The following is a 17,356-nucleotide window of genomic DNA, read 5'->3' on the forward strand; positions in this document are numbered from 1 at the left end:
GTGGTGTGTGTGCCTATTTATTTATATATCTGTCTCTCTGTATCTCGCTAAACATAGAAAAAGTATTAAATTAAGAGATTTTTCTATACCTGCATGTGCTTATAAACCAGCATGTAGGACTGGTTTCAACAATATTTCTCCTAAAGAAAAAATGCACATTCTCTGTAGTTTCTTTCTTTTTTTTTTTTTTTTGAAAGATTTTATTTATTTACGAGAGAGGGAGAGCACGAGTTGGGGGAGGAACAGAGGAAGAGGGAGAAGCAGACTCCTAACTGAGCAGGGAGCGCAATGCGATGCGGGGTTCCGATCCAGGGACCCTGGGATCATGACCTGAGCCGAAGGCAGACACTTAACCAACTGAGCCACCCAGGTGCCCCCTCTGTAGTTTCTTTTAACACACTGAGGACTGCAGGCAGGGTGATGGTGTGAAAAAATTGCTGACCTAGAAATCAGAAGATTTCTGCTTACTCCCTGTGGGACCAGAGGCCTGTCAGCTTCCCTTTTTATGTAGAATGAGAAAGCTAGATGAAAGGACCTCCAAGATCTCTTCCACCTTTGAAATCTGATAAATCCCAGGTTTAATTTCCTCATCTGTCACACAGATGGATGTCTGCCCTTGCTAGCTGTTGTAAAGAGCAAACATGATGGTCAGGCACTCTGTAAAGCATGATGATGTTGTGGATAGAATCAGATAATATTGCATAATAATATGTATTATAAAATGAACATTATTTAATTATATATTATTCTTATTCATATATTACATATATTATTAATACATAATAAAACATGATTGATATATAATAAATATTGTAAAATAATATAATTTATAATTTCTCATTATTACTTCTCACAAATTACGCTATTGTTAAGCTCCTGGAAATGCTTTTAAAGAAACTACTGTTATATATATATGGCATGGTTCAGATACACATGTTGCTGGCCAGTCCGCATAAAATCATTTAATTTCTTCCATCTTTGTTCTCTTGGGCAGTCAGTTAGCACAAGAAGAGGCTCTATTTTAACTCTCTCCATGAGAATTTAGTGAATGAAATACCAAAAGTGCCTCATTGTAAGATGTTCTCCTCTAGGAAGGCATTCCACAGGCCAAAGGAACCTTTCACAGTAAAATGAAGTTCAAATCCATTCAGGGCTGCAGTTGGTTTGCCTGACACACAATTTTTCAGAAAATTCATGTTGGGCAGAATTTCACTGGTTTTGTGCATGCTAAAATTGAAGGAGTTGGTTTGATTTCTGGGGTTAGGAGAGATCTTTCTGTTTTCTCAGTGACAGAAGATAGGGTGACCTCTCAACCAACAAACTTTTCTGGAGAACCTCAGTCTTTTGAGATGGAAAAACAAGCTGTTTGAAATATATATTTATAAGCTGCTATACAAATTCTCTCAGGCATCAAGCATTTCTATTTATACATGCAAGTGAAATATTTAGGGGATCATAGGCCCAACTGCCCTTGTGAAGGACAATGTGTACACAAACACACACACCTTTGCATATACTGTTCCCTCACCTGAACAACCTCTGCCCTATTCCCCCTCAGGATCCTTCAACATGCAGCTCAGATGGCACCTCCTCCAGGCAGCCTTCTCTGACTCCTGCCCCCATCCAGTGTGTGTCGTTGCCCCTTCTGTGACCCCCCCGCATAATGCCCTGCTGCTCCGTTAGCCTCAGTTATGCTCTTCTAGCTCCTACCACCCTCATAATTGTCTACTCGATTGCTCATCTGATGTCCTCACTGTTCTGTGATTATTTTGAAGGCAGGAACTGTGTTCCATTTCATGTCATAGTATCTGGTAAATAGTTGGGTGTGGAACCAATAAACACCTCTATACATGTGCACATCCATTCCGTGTGTGTGTGTGTGGACTTAGTAGTCATGTATCACATTCTCAGTTGGGTTTCCTGGCTAGATGTTCCATGTGTATGTTGCTACAGGCTCTAAAGATGAAGTTCTGTGGAGAATGTGGATAAGATTCGATCTTTGAACACTGTCCAAATTATGTAAATATCACCAACCACATCATGTATAAAATTCTAAAATATTCAACAAATAGACTTGTTGCCACATTTTTCCTTTTAACAAATTCTGAAGAAAATGCAATTTTAGTGTGTGATCTGAGAAGATGTGTCTAATCTGCATGATTCACAGATAAAACACATGTTCTGAGAATAATCCCTATGTTCTCTTAACTTTATTTTCAGTAGATTATATCACTGAAATTTTTCTGGTAAATGTATAAGGATGGTAATAAAATTTAGGCCAATTTTAAATCAAAATAAAATTTTAGAATAATTTTTAAAAATTAAGATTCTCAGTCAATATAGCCGGTCTTTTCCTAGAGTTGCCTGACCATTAACCTGGACATTTTAACCAATGTGACGTAAGCCAAATACTAGGTGTCCATATGAAACTCAAGAGGCAGTATGGGGTAGTTGGGGAGGGAGGGTGTAGCACTATTTTGGCCATAAGTAGACCCACTTCTTAAACGGACTTTCCCACCAATAACTGTACATCTCATTGTGGTCAGTTTACCCTGTAGACCTTAGTTTTCTCATCTGTGAAATGGACAGGTCAGATGAGACAACATTTTTAAAATACTTCATTTATTTATTTGACAGAGAGAGAGAAAGCAGGAACACAAACAGGGGGAGTAGGGGAGGGAGAAGCAGGCTTCCTGATGAGCAGGGAGCCCGATGCAGGGCTCGATCCCAGGACCCTGGGATCATGACCTGAGCCCAAGGCAGACACTTAACGACGGAGCCACCCAGGTGCCCCGAGACAACATTTTTAAGGTTCCTTTATGCCATCTGATTTGAGGATGGCGGGTGTTTTCTTAAAGCTGTTATTTAGGGCTCATGGAAAAGTGAAGATTATCTGGCTGTGGTATCATGATAGATTTCAGCCTTGGGAGGTCTGAGTTTCTAGCCTCTACTCCTCCTCCAGTTCTGGGTGACTTCAGAGAGAAACATTTAACCTGCACTCAACAGACCTGTGTGTAAAATGACAAAGTAAAACCAGAGCTTTTTTACTAATTAGGTGGGCATCAGGAGAGCTTCTTAAGACACAGATGCTGGGCTCACCCCCGGCTGCTGTATCAGGAAGTCTAGGTTGGGGCCTGAGAATTTGCATTTCTAACAAGTCCAGGTGATAAGGATGCTGTGCTCTGAGAACCCCCAAACTAGACTATCTTGAGCTTAACTTGCAACTCTAAGAATCTATGGTGAGTTATGGAGAATTGAGTAACAACTGTATTTTTAATAAGCCACTTCTATCTACTAGGCAACCAGTACACCAAGAAGGGCCTTCCTTTTTCATAAAGGGTTTCAGACCCTGCAAAAACAACTTCAAGGATACGTAGCTACCTTTATACCTACCTTCCTTTAAGAGACTCAATCCATGGGGCGCCTGGGTGGCTCAGTCGGTTAGCCGTCCAACTCTTGATTTCGTCCAACTCTTGATTTCGGCTCACGTCATGATCTCAGGGTTGTGGGATGGAGTCCCACGCTGGGCTCTGCACTAAGCATGGAGCTGCTGGAGGTTCTCTCTCTCCTTCTCCCTCTGTCCCTCCCCACCCCCCACTTGTGCTCTCTTGCTCTCTCTCTCTAAAATAAATCAATAAATCTTTAAAAAGAGAGAGAGAGATTCAATGAATGTGTTCAACAACATTTGGCCTCGTGCAATCAAAACACTCAAGGTTCACAAAACCTCGGGTAATCTAATTAGTTAATTAGCTTTGCATCATATTATCAGGTTTGTTGAATAGAAGAAAGCACAGCTCCATTTACGCTAGCTCACTAAGGCAGAGAATAGAAGAATCAGACTCCAGAATGCCAAAAATTCTTTAGTCAAGATTGTGAGAAAGTCCACCTTTCAAACTCACCCTAGGCTAAAAAAAAAAAGTTTTCGACAAATCATCCTTATCATTAAATTTCAAATTGTGGCAATGCAATCACCTGGGGTGTTTTTAAAACACTGATGTTTGGATCAGGTCTCCAGAGACTCTGATTCACCCTAGGCACTGGGATTTTTTTTTTTTTTAAGATTTTTTTTTTTTATTTGAGAGACAGTGAGAGAGAGAGAGCGAGCACATGAGAGGGGGGAGGGTCAGAAGGAGAAGCAGACTCCCTGCTGAGCAGGGAGCCCGATGCGGGACTCGATCCTGGGACTCCAGGATCATGACCTGAGCCGAAGGCAGTCGATTAACCAACTGAGCCACTCAGGCGCCCTAGGCACTGGGATTTTTAATAGCTCCCCAGGAGAACTTTTGTGAAGCAAAGTCTGAGGCTTGCCAATCTATAAAGGAATAGAATCGATCTGTTCTTCATTACTTTGAGCCCCACAAGCTATTTTTGTCACTGCAAGCAGCATGACCATTTGTCTTAAATTATACTTAAGAATAAACACTGAACTTTTTATAAGCCCAGAAAGAGTCACAAACACAATGGGCAATCAATCAATTTTTCTTAGCTATATACACTGAAGCATCTTTCACATGGTTGGATAGATATTTTTTGTGGCAAGACTTTCTCCACAGGTGCACATACAATCTCTGCTGCAGAGAGCCAGATGACGGTGGTCAGGGGTGACTTTTGCCTTCTAAATTATAAGCACCTTGAAGACATCATCCACATCCTAAAATCTTTTTTTTTCCCCAGGAATATCATATTTATTTATTTATTTTTATTTTTATTTTATTTTGTTATGTTATGTTAGTTACCATACAATACATCATTAGTTTTTGATGTAGTGCCTAAAATCTTTCAAATTCCTGAGTGTCTGTCTGGCTCAGTGCTGGGCCAATTAGAAGTACTGAACAAATACTTATTCAACTCACTTGAATTTACGACTGTCTCTAAGCATAGGGAAACGCAGACCTTAGCAGAGTGCACTCAGGGTTTCATTGTGAAGTATGAGGTTTATGTTTCCTGTGTGTGTGTGTTGGGAACATACACTGTCTCATTCTGTTAAATTCCTTACAGCAAATGAGAATATTAAGGTTGGAACATTATAAATATACCGTATAAGTATTTATTTGAGGAAAGCATCCATTTCCCAAAGCGGATGGAGGTTTCTGGTGCCTTTAGACACATACCTTTCTGACTACAGACAACAAGACACAGGTGCCACCCAAGGCAGAGAATATTACATATATAGGTTACTTCTGGCTTTCATCTTTATGTTACACAGCTGTGGTTATATGAAAGCTACTGAGGAGAGTGGATAAAAGACAAAAAAAAAAAAAAACCCCAAAAACAAAAAAACAGCAACAGTCAGATGTAGCCATCTTGGTTACATTTGCACGTGCCATTCTGGATATTTTCTCAGATCACCACCAACTAAACCTGTGGTTAAGATCCACGGAGACTGAGAACTGCCTTGGCTAAGGCAAGAAAGAATGCTTAAAACTCGATGGCTGACTTTTCTTTCACTCAAAACTGCTCTCCAGCACTTTCCTCTGCTACCCCATGCATTGCTAATTAGGAGCAGCCCAAGCTGGACATGTACGCAGTCCTCTATGGTAAAATCGATTATTATATTACTATGGAAAATAAGGAAGTCATTTTGCTCAAAAGATCCAATTCCATGAAACCATACGTGACAGCTGTTAGTGTATGCATGTGGGAGAGGGGCGAGTGTGTGAAAATATCTACCCTTCAGTTTTCTGACATCTTGGCAAAGGCGTGCAAAAAAGAAGAAAGAAATGATTCCAACACATATAAGGCAGAAACCAATGGCAAAGCTACATGATGGATTTTTTTAAAGTCAAAAAATTCCCATGAGGTAAGACACATCACACACGCCATTTTACACACCATTTTATGGGTATGGATTTGCTTTCACACACTGCCAAGAAGAAAACCAGGAGTCCTCACCCGAATGTGTCAAAGCTGCTTTTAATGCATCAGATAAAGAAATGAGGTGAGTCATGTTTGGTTGTGCTTGAGCCTGCTCACAGATCATCACACTCATGTCCAAATATGTTCCCTGACCCTCACAACAGATGTTTATACACTTGCTTGCTTGGGAACTATTAAAATAGCTTTGTTTTGAAATATAACTTTACTTACAGATACTTAATCGTTGCAGAAGTGCGTATCACGGCCCCTTCAGAGGTTCTTAGAAGCAACCTTCAAGCACCGTTTCTTGGCAAAATATCCCAAGCTTCTGAATTCTAATACAGCACTCCCCGCCGGGCTCATGAACCTGACTCTGCCCTCAACAGACACAAGACACTTCAAACGCCTTTAGGTTCACTTTCCATCGCTGACAAATTCCAGCCATCAACACTAAACACCTCAACCTTAAGAAACCCCTGTCACCCCTGAGGTTTCGGGATTCCGAAAACGTCCCCTTCCATGCCCTCAGGTCTGGTGATAACGCAATCTGTCTTCCCGTGGCGGCCACGCAACTTGTCTTTGTGTAAGAATTTAGTACCCAGCATTAAAAGAGCATCTAGACTTGCTGACATTGGGATCGCTGACTTCACTGGGGTCATGGGGAGCTGTTTTAGGTCACATGTTACCCTGCTGTTGTGAATCATTTCTTACAATTTTTTTTTTTAACAGGAGGGGGTGGGGGTACAGGCAAATCGCATACTCATGCACAGATGCTTAGCGCCAGGAACATGGTCAGAAGTGCCGCCTGGACTAGAGAATAAAAAGAAAACCCTCGGCTTCCTTCTTGTGCCGGGGAAAGGTAGGATGATGTCATGCAACCTTACCTTTCTGAAAAAGACCAAGGCGCCTGGCACTGAGCGCTCACCTGAGGCCAGCGAAGCCGGGAGTCATTTTGGGTGTTGTGCATGGGCCTCGCTAGAAAATTCCAGTGACATTCTACCGGCTTTCTGCTTGCCGATCATGACAAGCGTCCACTTAAACTCTCACGAGTCAGGGAAGGGGCAGGGGCAGAGGAGGGGGAATGCAGGCGAGGGAGCAAGAGAGAGAGAGAGAGAGAGGGAGAGAGAGAGAGAGAGAGAGAGTGAGTGGCCCCAGGGCACTGCGGACCGGCTGGAAGGGGAGTCACATGCCGCCAGGAACCATTCCTGCTGCATTACACATGCTGAGTTAAATGGCAAACAATATCAGTCGATGTTTATGCCACATGTTCTCAGCCTCTTCACATATCAACACCCAAGCCAGCTCTGCGCAGACAGACCTCCTGAGAGCACCTCTGAAGGACGGGGTCTTGCGCTAATCATGCCACCATTTTTAATAAAATCCCAAAGCCTCCTGTCCCGGTTTACTTTCCTATTTTTTCATTGGTGGTGGTGGGAGTTTGTTTCCTCACTTGCTTTTTTGTTTTGTTTTGTTTTGTTTTTTACTCTGGCTTTTCACGGGCAACGATCAGGTCCTGAAGGTGGCCAAAAGGACATTTAGCAATGTAGCCACATCAGACAGTACCACACGCTGACTCCCCGCCAGCAAACCTCCTGAACAGTTTGCCCCTTTTTGGGTTTAGATGGAGCACCTGCCCGGTGCTAACTGCAATGCTTTTCAGCAGGAGAAATGGATGGTCTTCTGCTCTAAGCAGTGGCTCCTCACCATGGTGATTCCCTGCAGCCCGGATGTGCTGGAGGTGTTTTGTTTGTCAGAACTGGGGATGCTGCCAAAATCCTGCAACGTTCAAGACAGACCCCGTCAAACAAGGATGACCCAGCCCAGACATCAAGAGTAGCTCCGCTGAGAAACTGCTGCAAAGCTAAAGCCCTTCCTCCGGTCTTACAGAAAACATGACACGGAACAAAGAAGAAGAAGAAACGAAAAGAAAGCCAAGGCACCCCTCTCTCGGAGGAGCTGAAAAAGCTGTGGGGTCCAGGGACGGGCTTCGCCTGAACTGTGGTTTAATTACTTAGGAACCTGCTCACTTTTCCCTCCAGGAGCCACTGTTCTTTCTGCCACTTTTTTCCTCTTCTGTTTCCAAATCTCACCCTGTAATATTTAAAGAGTCAGACCAAACTACACCTTTGGTAAGGCTCAAAGTGCAAACCAGCTGTCCACGAGTATCCCGCTGCCATGATGTGTAAAGCAGCTCTCAGCCCAGCTGGTCCTGTCCGGATGGTCTGGTGCTCCTCTGTGATGCCCAGTATCCAATATAATCTCCTCTCAAAATTATTCAGGAGGGTATGCTTTTTACAAAGTAAAACCTCCGCAAAGGCCTTGTACAGGACCGAGGATTAAAGCTCACTGGGTTCTCCTATTTTATGTCCACCCTTAAAGGCAGGGGGGCGGGGGGCGAGTATGGCCACTGGCATGAGGGAAGCTTCTCTCTGCTAGGACTCAGGGTGTGACCTTCCTGCAGCCCACTGAAAAGTCAAAGTGAAAGTCAGTCATGTCCGTCCAAACAGCCCATTTCCAGCTGCCCACCAGGGGCCTGAGCACTGCCCACCTGCCCAGTGAGCTCCGGGAAGAGCCCGGGGACTCTTCCTAATTTAGTCATAGCCCACAGGCTGCCCCAGGCTTGCCAGGCTCTCTGCTGCGACTCAAGTCACAGACACCCAAAGGCGCCAGTCCCAGATCCTGACCTACAGGAACCAGCCAACCTGGCCACAGGGGCATCTCTGCTCAGGCTGTGGGACCCGCCCATGATCTCTCAGGTTTCCCCAAGGCACAAGGCTCGGCGCCAATCAGCGACTACTCATTTTGCCCTTCCTCTATCCGTCCTATTTCACGATGCTCGTGACTTTCTTAGGATAAGAGTTTACTGAAAAGCGCTCCACCAGGGGCATCTGGGCGACTGGTTGGTTAAGTGTTGGACTCTTAATTCCAGCTCAGGTCATGATCTCAGGGTCGTGAGATTGAGCCCTGCCTCCGGCTCTGCCCTGAGCATAGAGCCTGTTTAAGATTCTCTCTCTCTCTCTCCCTCTCACTCCACCCCTTCCCAGCCCCCAACCCACTCTCTCTCTCTCTCGCTCTCAAAAAAAAAAAAAAAAAGGCGCTCTACCACACACATCTCCCCAAATCTGAGGGAGAAGCAAAGTCAGTCCTTAGAACGAGGCTTTCGAATTGTGTGACCCTAAGCTCTTACCCAGAGTTTAGGAGACAAATCCTGGACTGATTTGGAAATGAAGAGGCACAAGCTGACCCTCTCAAACTACAGTGTAGTAAGCACATGTTGAGCATTTACTGTATACCAACACTGTGTCAGACAAGGAAGAAAGGAGGAACACAAGGTAATACTGAGTGTGGATGCACAAGGTATGCTACCCACTTCACATACTTGATCATCACCACAAGTCTGAAAAATTTAAGATCACTATGTCCACTTTACAGATGAGAACATTGAGGCTCCAAAATGACAGTGTAACTAACCCAAGGTCCCAAAGTCAATTTTGGTCATTTGGAACAAGGTCTATTTGATTCCAAAGTCCTGTTCTCCCACTAAAACATCCCCCAAGGTGCGAGGTGAGTCGTAAGTGTATATAACAGAGTAAAACAAGATGAATGTGGCAGGTGAAGTGTGTTCCAAGTCGAATGAGAACAGGACTGGCTACATAATATGTCGGGCCCAGGGCAAAATGAAAATGCAGGGTCATTGTTCAAAAACTATTAAGAATTACAAGATGGCAAAGCAGAGCATCAAATTAAGTGCAGAACCCTTCGAATCAAAGGGCCTTATGTGACCAGATGTCCATGAAGCCAGTCCTGAAAGAGAGGGAAGAACTCTGAGAGGTTGGGGGTGGGGGTGTGAGCTCTGTCCACACTGACTGCAGCAGTTCCCAGAGCACCATAGCCCAGGACCCTCTGCTGGACGTCCGAGCCTGTCCCTCTTTCATTTGGCCATTCTTTCTCCTGCTGCAGAGCTAGCATTAATGCAAGGGCATGGGAAAGGTCCAGGGTGGGTTGGGGGGGGTGGCAGCGGGCTTCTTGGGTTGGGAGAAGCAGGAGGAAAATCTGGTCCAAACAAATCCTGCTAGTCATTATGATACTGTGAGTTTCTTCGGGTGACACAATGGAAAGGGATAATTTGGCCTCCGCTCCTGAGGAGATGCCCCAGAGCAGGTGGGGTAGTGATCCCCAGTGGAAGGTAGGGGCGAAGCCATACGCAAGAACATAACAAGAGACACCAGTCGCCAGCTCGTGTGTGAGGAATGACGGCAGAGAAAGGTTGAGAACCAGTGAGTGTAAGGAACACTCAGCTGGAGTGGGAAACACGGGGTCTGCGCCTGCTTCCTACCAGCTCACTGGGTGACCTCCAGCCAGCCACCGAGTCCTGGGGGCACAGAACACCCCAATGTCAAGTATACAGGAACTTACGGGCATGCCATGTGGCCATTAGAAGCGATAATTATCCACTTACTCTTTAAATTAAAAACCAGTGCACAAAATTGTGTGTTTATTATGGTTACAGACATGTAAAAGGCAAAATAACCCTTAGGTAGAAGAAAGGAAAAAAAAAATACAGAACACATCAAAATGTCAACAAGGGGGAGTTGTGTTTGGACAGTGAAACTTGGGTAACTTGTTCTTCCATTCTCCTTTTGTAAATGTTTTAATTTTTCTTTCATAAACATGTTTATTTTTTAGAAGTAATTTTTTAGGGAAAAATGAATTCAGTTGGGCTAATGGTGCCCATCTAGCTTATAAGGACCTTCAAATGACCCCTTCATATTACGGAGCATAACCCAGCCCCTTGCCATAGCAGACACTTCTCTCCTGGAGAACCATATGCCAAAAGTAAGGGCAAGGTACATGGAAAAATGAGGCATCTATGCAAGGCATGGCCATGTTCATCCTCTCCTGAAGGCCAAAGCACATGACTCAGGTAGGTTTTCACACCTGTATTCCAAGAAGGCACTGTGCACAAAGCTGGCAGAACATGCAGCATGTTGTCCAGGGGTAAACAAAGGCTCATTTTATGACCTTGACTTCTCACCAGAGAGATCAAAGTCATTAACATGAAAACAGCTTCTTGGTACACGCCACAGTTCAAAGTCAACAGCCTCTACCCTTTCCCCTGGCCTGCCCCCAAAACCGCTGCTAGTCTGGGGGCGAGGAGGAGGAGCGAACTGCAGTCAGGCAGGACAAAGTGGGGGAAGGCAGGGTTACAGAACAGCCCTGGAGGGGCTTGGGCCTTGGGTCTCTGATTTAGCATTTCTATCTCCTTGGCTCGGTTTTCTGTACTTCTCAGGGCAGTGCTAAGTAATTGTATTTTCTTTTGGGAATGCAAGTTCAAGGAGAATGCTAACCAATGACTAATCCAGGCTAGCCCAGGATGCAGACTGCCTCTTCTAATTTTCAGCACACTGGGCCAGAAGGGGCCACCTCATCTCTGTTTTAGGTTGGGAATCAATCACACTAGAGCCGAATCTCGGCCCACACTGGATGGGCAGAGCTGGTCCCTGCTGCGGCCACTTCCTTCTCCACTCTGCAGGCAACTCTGGTCAATTTCTCAAAACCACTTTCTCCTCGTAACCAGGGCTGACTTATGCCATCTTTAGCAACGGGGAGAAAAAGAAAAGTGCTGCCAAAAAAGATGAGGTCTCAGGCCCTTGGGATGGATGGAAGGCTGCAAGTGACCCCTGGACAGAGCCAGGGCAGAGGTTTCAGGCTCCTGTCAAAGTAAGATGAGAGGAGAGAACAAAGACAGGATCCGGCCCCAGAATGGACAAGCTCGGCCCTGTAATGGCTACTTCCTGCACAGACAAAGGCCAGCCACAGCCCGTTAGCAGAGGAAACCAGTCAAGATTTGTGAGTCACACGATGTGGGAATGGGCCCTTCCTAGAAAAGGAAGTGGGTTCTTTGTTGATCAGGTGTTTTTAATTCCCTTCTGGGTAACTGTTGTTCCTCAGGAGGTTCTCCAGGGGCCCCCAAAACAGAAGCAGGAAGCATTTTTAAGTTTTCCAGAGTTGCTCTGTAAGGACTGAACATAGCTTCCAGACACAAATCCCACGCTGGGGTCTCAGGATGACTATGTCCTCAGGACCTTTGCACAACACAATCTATTCCCTCTGCCTGAAAGTCTTTCCTCCAGATTCGCACTGTCCATTAGGGCAGCTATTAACCACACGTACCTTTCAAATTTAAGTTATTAATATTAAATACAATTAAAAACGCAGTTCCTCAGTCACACTAGCCATATTTCAGGTGTTCAATAACTACATGGGACTAGTAGCTACCAGGCTGGATCACACAGTATGTAACATCTCCAGCATTCAGAAAGTTCTCCCGGATAGCATTGCTTCAGCTCCTCATGTAACTGGCTCCTCCCTCAACCTCTGGTCCCTGTGGTACTGTCACCCTCTCAAATCTCAAAGAGGTCACCGCAGACCCAGGAACCTAAAAGACATATGACAACTCTCTGTCCCCTTACCCTACCTTTATCTCTATCTGAAATTACCTTGTTTTTTTGTTTCGTTCTTTATTGCCTGTCCCAGCCTTGGAATATAAGCTCCATGAGAGCAAAGAGCTTGTCTGCCCCTTTGATTGCTGCCTGTCTAACACCCAGGGCAGTATCTGGCACAAACAGAAACTCAAGTCAATATTGTTCAATAAATGAGTCTACTCCACCACTGTGGGATCAGAGGACACCAGCTACCCAACACAGCTGCTGCTTATCTTCCCATGGACCAAGACAATACCTCAGCATGAGCCCCACTTAGAGCATTTGGGATGCTGGGTGTTAGGGGAGCACCCGGTAGAAGCAGGGTGGCTGAAATCCAGCCTGCTCCTGATTCTCCTCCAGGAGCACAGTTGCCTTCCATCCCCTCCATCAGTCAGTCAATGGGGCCGGGCCCAGCTCTTGTAATGTCCTCCTCTGCTTTTGCAAAAGATCAAAATACCCTCAAACTCACTGAGGGTGTCTACCTCCAACACACGATCACTCTTCCTCCATGTGCATATACAAAATTAAGCAATAAGATAGGATCCTAAGTTTAAGGACTTGTTGGTATCTTTTTAAGATTTATTTATTCATTTATTTTCGAGCGGGGAGGGGCAGAAAGGGAGGGAGAGAAAGAATGTTAAGCAGACTTCATGCTGAACCCAGAGCCCGATGCGGGGCTTAATCTCACAACCCTGAGATCAGGACCAGAGCCAAAATCAAGAGTCAGATGCTTAACCGACTGAGCCACCCAGGTGCCCTGACCTGTTGGTATTTTAATACTCTGCATACTCTATGAATGCTTTCTGATGTCCTCTCTGGAATAGGAGGAGGTGAGGATGTCTACTACAACTTTGTTTTACTATTAACTTCAATTAAAATTTGAATGGCAAGGGGATGCCTGGGTGGTTCAGTCAGTTAAGCATCTGCCTTCAGCCCAAGTCATGATCCCAGAGTCCTGGGATCGAGTCTCACGTCGGGCTCCCTGATCAGTGGGGAGTTTGCTTCTCTTTCTCCCTCTGCCCCTCCCCACTGCTCATCCTCTGTCTCTGTCTCTCTCTCTCAAGTAAATAAATGAAATCTTTAACATTTTTTTTGAATGGCAAGAGTATTACATTCAGCAAAACATGATCCCCATGGCTAAGCACTAGAGGAGTATAAAGATATAAAAACTAGAAAACATATTATGTGTCACAGTACTGAACTTTCATTACAGGCCGAGTACAGAAGTCACCCCAATCAGAGGAGCTGGGCATGGGAAAAGAACACACACAATGAAAGGAGAATAATAAACAAATAGAAAGCAAAAATAAGAGCAGGTAGAATCTGCTCAGAATCAGTCCACTCAAGGGACTTGCCACAGTCAAGGAAGTTGGGGGACTGGAAGCGATCAGCTTGACAGCTTGCCAAGGAAGAGAAGGCAGCTTGGAGAAGCTTCAGCAGTATACCCTCTAATTCCCACTAAGGAAACGAATCTGATTTTAAGCTGGTTTCCTCTTCAAGGCGCACATGGCAATTGTTTGCCAAAGCTCTGAGTGCTCTCTTAGTGGCATTAGCTAATAAATGTACCAACCTCACTCGTGGAGGAGCACTGCAGGACAACAGATTTTTGAGAGAATTGGCAAGGAGAACAGCCACTTTTTTATTAACCAAACTCCGATATCCATTATGAAATGATTTCTAAGAAATTGAGTCTATTCTGATATATAAATCATGAAATAATTTCTGTTTGTTTGGCCACGACTGCTTGGAGCCTGGTGATAGGCAGCAGGACTGGTTCCCAACTTCAGGCTTCCTCCACTTTGTCTCTTGCTAAGTCTTCAACAGAGAAGCACAGCCACCTTTGTACCTTGACCCAAGGATGGTCCTCCTCGGGGTGGGAAGGTCACTCTCACTGATATGAGCCCAGATTTGGGAGGGATGCTCACTGAGGTATGGGGAAGGAAGAGAACACCAGGCAGATCCGCCAAATCAATGGGATGACAAACACCACAGATCACTCACAACCAGCCCCAGGGTCCCCTCTAAATCTCAGTTTCCCTCTTAAGTCTTTGAGCTCTCTGCACTGGACAAGATTATCAGCATTCTGATGGCAAGGACTCTATAATACCCAGCACACTGCATTCCAGACAGTAGAAGTCCATTAAATGTTTTCTGAATCAACAAATGATCTATAGGCTTTTCCCCTTGTTGATTATAATTTCAGAGGTTTCTGTCCATATTTGGGATAGGAGGACCAAGGGGTCAAAAATTCATTCTTGACATTCAGGATTTAAAGTTATAAAAACTTGATCCAAGACCAGCTAGTCAAAATGTAATGTTGAGGGAGGGCCAAAGACTGGACTCACAAACCCGTTCCCAGTGCACTCACTTATCCACGGCCTGAGTCAGGAATCCACCTCCATTGTTGACACACACTGGAGTGCTAGGGCCTCAGGCCATGAGAGAAGAGGTGGCTGACTAATGCTGTCTCTCCCATCTGAATCAAAGCCAGCTGCCCTCCCAGCCGCCCCTAACTTGAAGAGGCTGGATCTGGGCCACTACAGGGCAGCGCGGGACCGGGCTGAGGTGGTTGGGAAACCAGCTAAGAGTGGTTTTTCTTTGGTGGTTATTTTTTCAAGGCAAGGATGCAACTTACTGGCCAACCAATTGAAGTTACCCCTTGAGGAAGGAACAAGTGGCATCAAGCAAGATGGGCTCCACCATCCATCACAAGTTTCATCCCAAAGTCTACACTTGATCAGTCTTCCAAATGGTTACTACCCATCTCTTAGAACACATAAAAACTTGTGGGCCTATATTGCCTTGATCTTTTTGCACTGTAAAATTCCTACAGGCAAATATCATAGTTGTTAAACACAAATGCATAATTTTATACAATAAAAATGTAATAGCTATAATAAGGCAGGTTAGGTAGTGGGATATTCAGATAAACCCTCTGGCTGAAAACAACTCTGTAGAAGTCACCTTAAAAGCAATGAGGAGTTGAAAAGATAGAGCAGTCCTGCCAGGCCAATTTGGGGAAGAAGCTTGAACCCAAAGAGGTTGGAGGATTATTTGAATGTCAAAGTTGCTTTTGCCTTGAAGATGCTGGAGGGGTACAGGTGACAGAAGGCAAGGTGCAGGGTGCATTCAATGTAAGGACTTAAAGGATACCTTTTCCTGCATTAAGCTGGGTTCCAAAGGGCTACAGACTCAGGATTAGGATGAAGCAGAACAAATATGTCGCCTCCTCTTCCTCCCCAACCCCACAGGCCCAGAAAGAAAGTTGCTCTGTACCTAAGCAGAACAGGAGAAGGAAAAGTAAGGGAGATAAAATACTCTTGAGAAGATGTGACCACGGACCCACCCTCATGCACATTTCGCCCCAGGAACGTAGAGCAGAAATGGGCAATGAATTGGGTTTAAAGTGGTCCTCAAGTTGTGCCCCTAAAAAGCAGCCAGAAGGAGGAAAGTACACTTATTCCAAGCCTCAAGGAATCTCCACAAATAATTTTTTAAGGGCAATAACCAGCAAAACAGTTGAAGATAATCAGATGCATAGGAACAAGGCAACATGAGGGAGACTGAGTGCAGAAAGACACCTGGACAGTTTCAGAAACAGACTCATTAAGTTTATATATGCTTACCACATGAAAAAAAGAAACAACGAGTTTGCAAATATCTGCAGGAAGGAAAAAAAAATTGTAAAAATAAAATGACCTAGCAGATCTGGAAGAGAATCAAATGGAACTTCTAGAGAAGAAAAATTCAGTAACAAATTAAAATCTCAACAGAAGTGGCTGTCAGCAGATTAAAAGCAATAGAAGAGAGAATTAGAAACCAGAGGTTAGATCAGAGGAAACTGTTCAGAATAGAGCACAGAAAAGCAAAAGTGCGGTAAGCACAGGAGAGTAGATTTACGACATGGAGGACACAGTAAAAAGATCCAAAGTACATTTCACTGGGCGGGGGGGGGGGGGGGGGGTGTCTCTGAAGAGGAGGAGAGTTAGGAGAGCATTGAGATAATATTGGGAAGATGAGCTGAGGATTTTCCAGAACTACTGAAGAGATAAGCTGAGGATTTTCCAGAACTTCTGAAAGATACCACAGATTCAAAAGACCCACAGAAGCCCAAACAGAATATAAAGGAAGGCACACCTAGACACATCACAGTGATCAAAAGCAAGAGTAAAATCTTAAAGAAATAATATAGATTAGTTTAAAACAAATGATAAAGCTGAGAAATGATGTCTCAACATCAAAAATGGAAGCCCAAAGACAGTTGAATCATATCTCTAATATGCTAAAAAAAAATAACGACCAACCTAGAATTTCATACACTCTCTGTGCAGAGATGAATAATGGCCCCCAAAGATAGCCAAGTCATCGTCCCTGGAACCCATGATGTTACCTTATACAGCGGAAAAGGCTTTGTAGAATGATTAAGTGAAGGATCTCCAGATGGGTAGATTATCCTGCATTATGTGGGTGGGCCCAAAATGGAACCACAAGCGTTATAACAAGAGAGAGGCAGGGGGAGATCTAACACAGAAGAGAAGGTGATGTGAGAGAAGAAGACAGAAATGTGAAGATGTTACAATGCTGGCTTTGAAGATGGAGGAAGGAGTCGCAAACCAAGGTAGGCAAGGAATATGGAGGCTGGAAAGGGCAAGGAAATGACTCTGCCCTAGAGCCTCCAAGGCAGTGAAGCTCTGCTAACACTTATACATTAACCCAGGGAAACGAATTTCAAGAGCCATGTGAGAATAAATGTGTTGTTCTAAGTCACCAGGTTCATTTTAGCAGCCATGGGAAACATACATATCTGCCCAAACTATCCTTCTACAATGAAGGCACTTTCAGGACTTCTCGGGCAGACAAAACCCGAGAGAGTTCACTACTGGCAAGGGAAACCCTACAGGTTGCAGGTCGAGCAGGAGGAAAGTGATCCCAGATGGAACACGGAAAGGAAGGAAGAGCAAAGAACAGTGAGGAATGCACAGACTAAATCCCAATGAATGTGAGTGGACAGGACA

At 44.6% G+C, this 17,356-nt stretch overlaps 1 protein-coding gene across 2 annotated transcripts in view; it reads right to left on the reverse strand.

Annotated features, from left to right (window-relative positions):
* RBM20 (RNA binding motif protein 20) overlaps window positions 1-17,356 on the reverse strand; it is a 181,201-nt gene that overhangs the window by 60,323 nt on the left and 103,522 nt on the right. The window contains exon 1 of one of the 2 annotated variants that reach the window (XM_088019822.1): window positions 6,741-6,823. The exons of the other annotated variant lie outside the window; for it this stretch is intronic. Coding sequence (XP_087875948.1) covers window positions 6,741-6,823 — 83 coding nt within the window. Of the gene's footprint in view, window positions 1-6,740; window positions 6,824-17,356 lie in introns of those variants that run through there. 2 annotated transcript variants of the gene reach the window in all.

The sequence above is a fragment of the Eumetopias jubatus genome, unplaced genomic scaffold (assembly GCF_037043125.1).
Source record: "Eumetopias jubatus isolate StellerSeaLion01/CBP00866 unplaced genomic scaffold, mEumJub1_p1.0 scaffold_17, whole genome shotgun sequence".
Taxonomy (NCBI): Eukaryota; Metazoa; Chordata; class Mammalia; order Carnivora; family Otariidae; genus Eumetopias; species Eumetopias jubatus.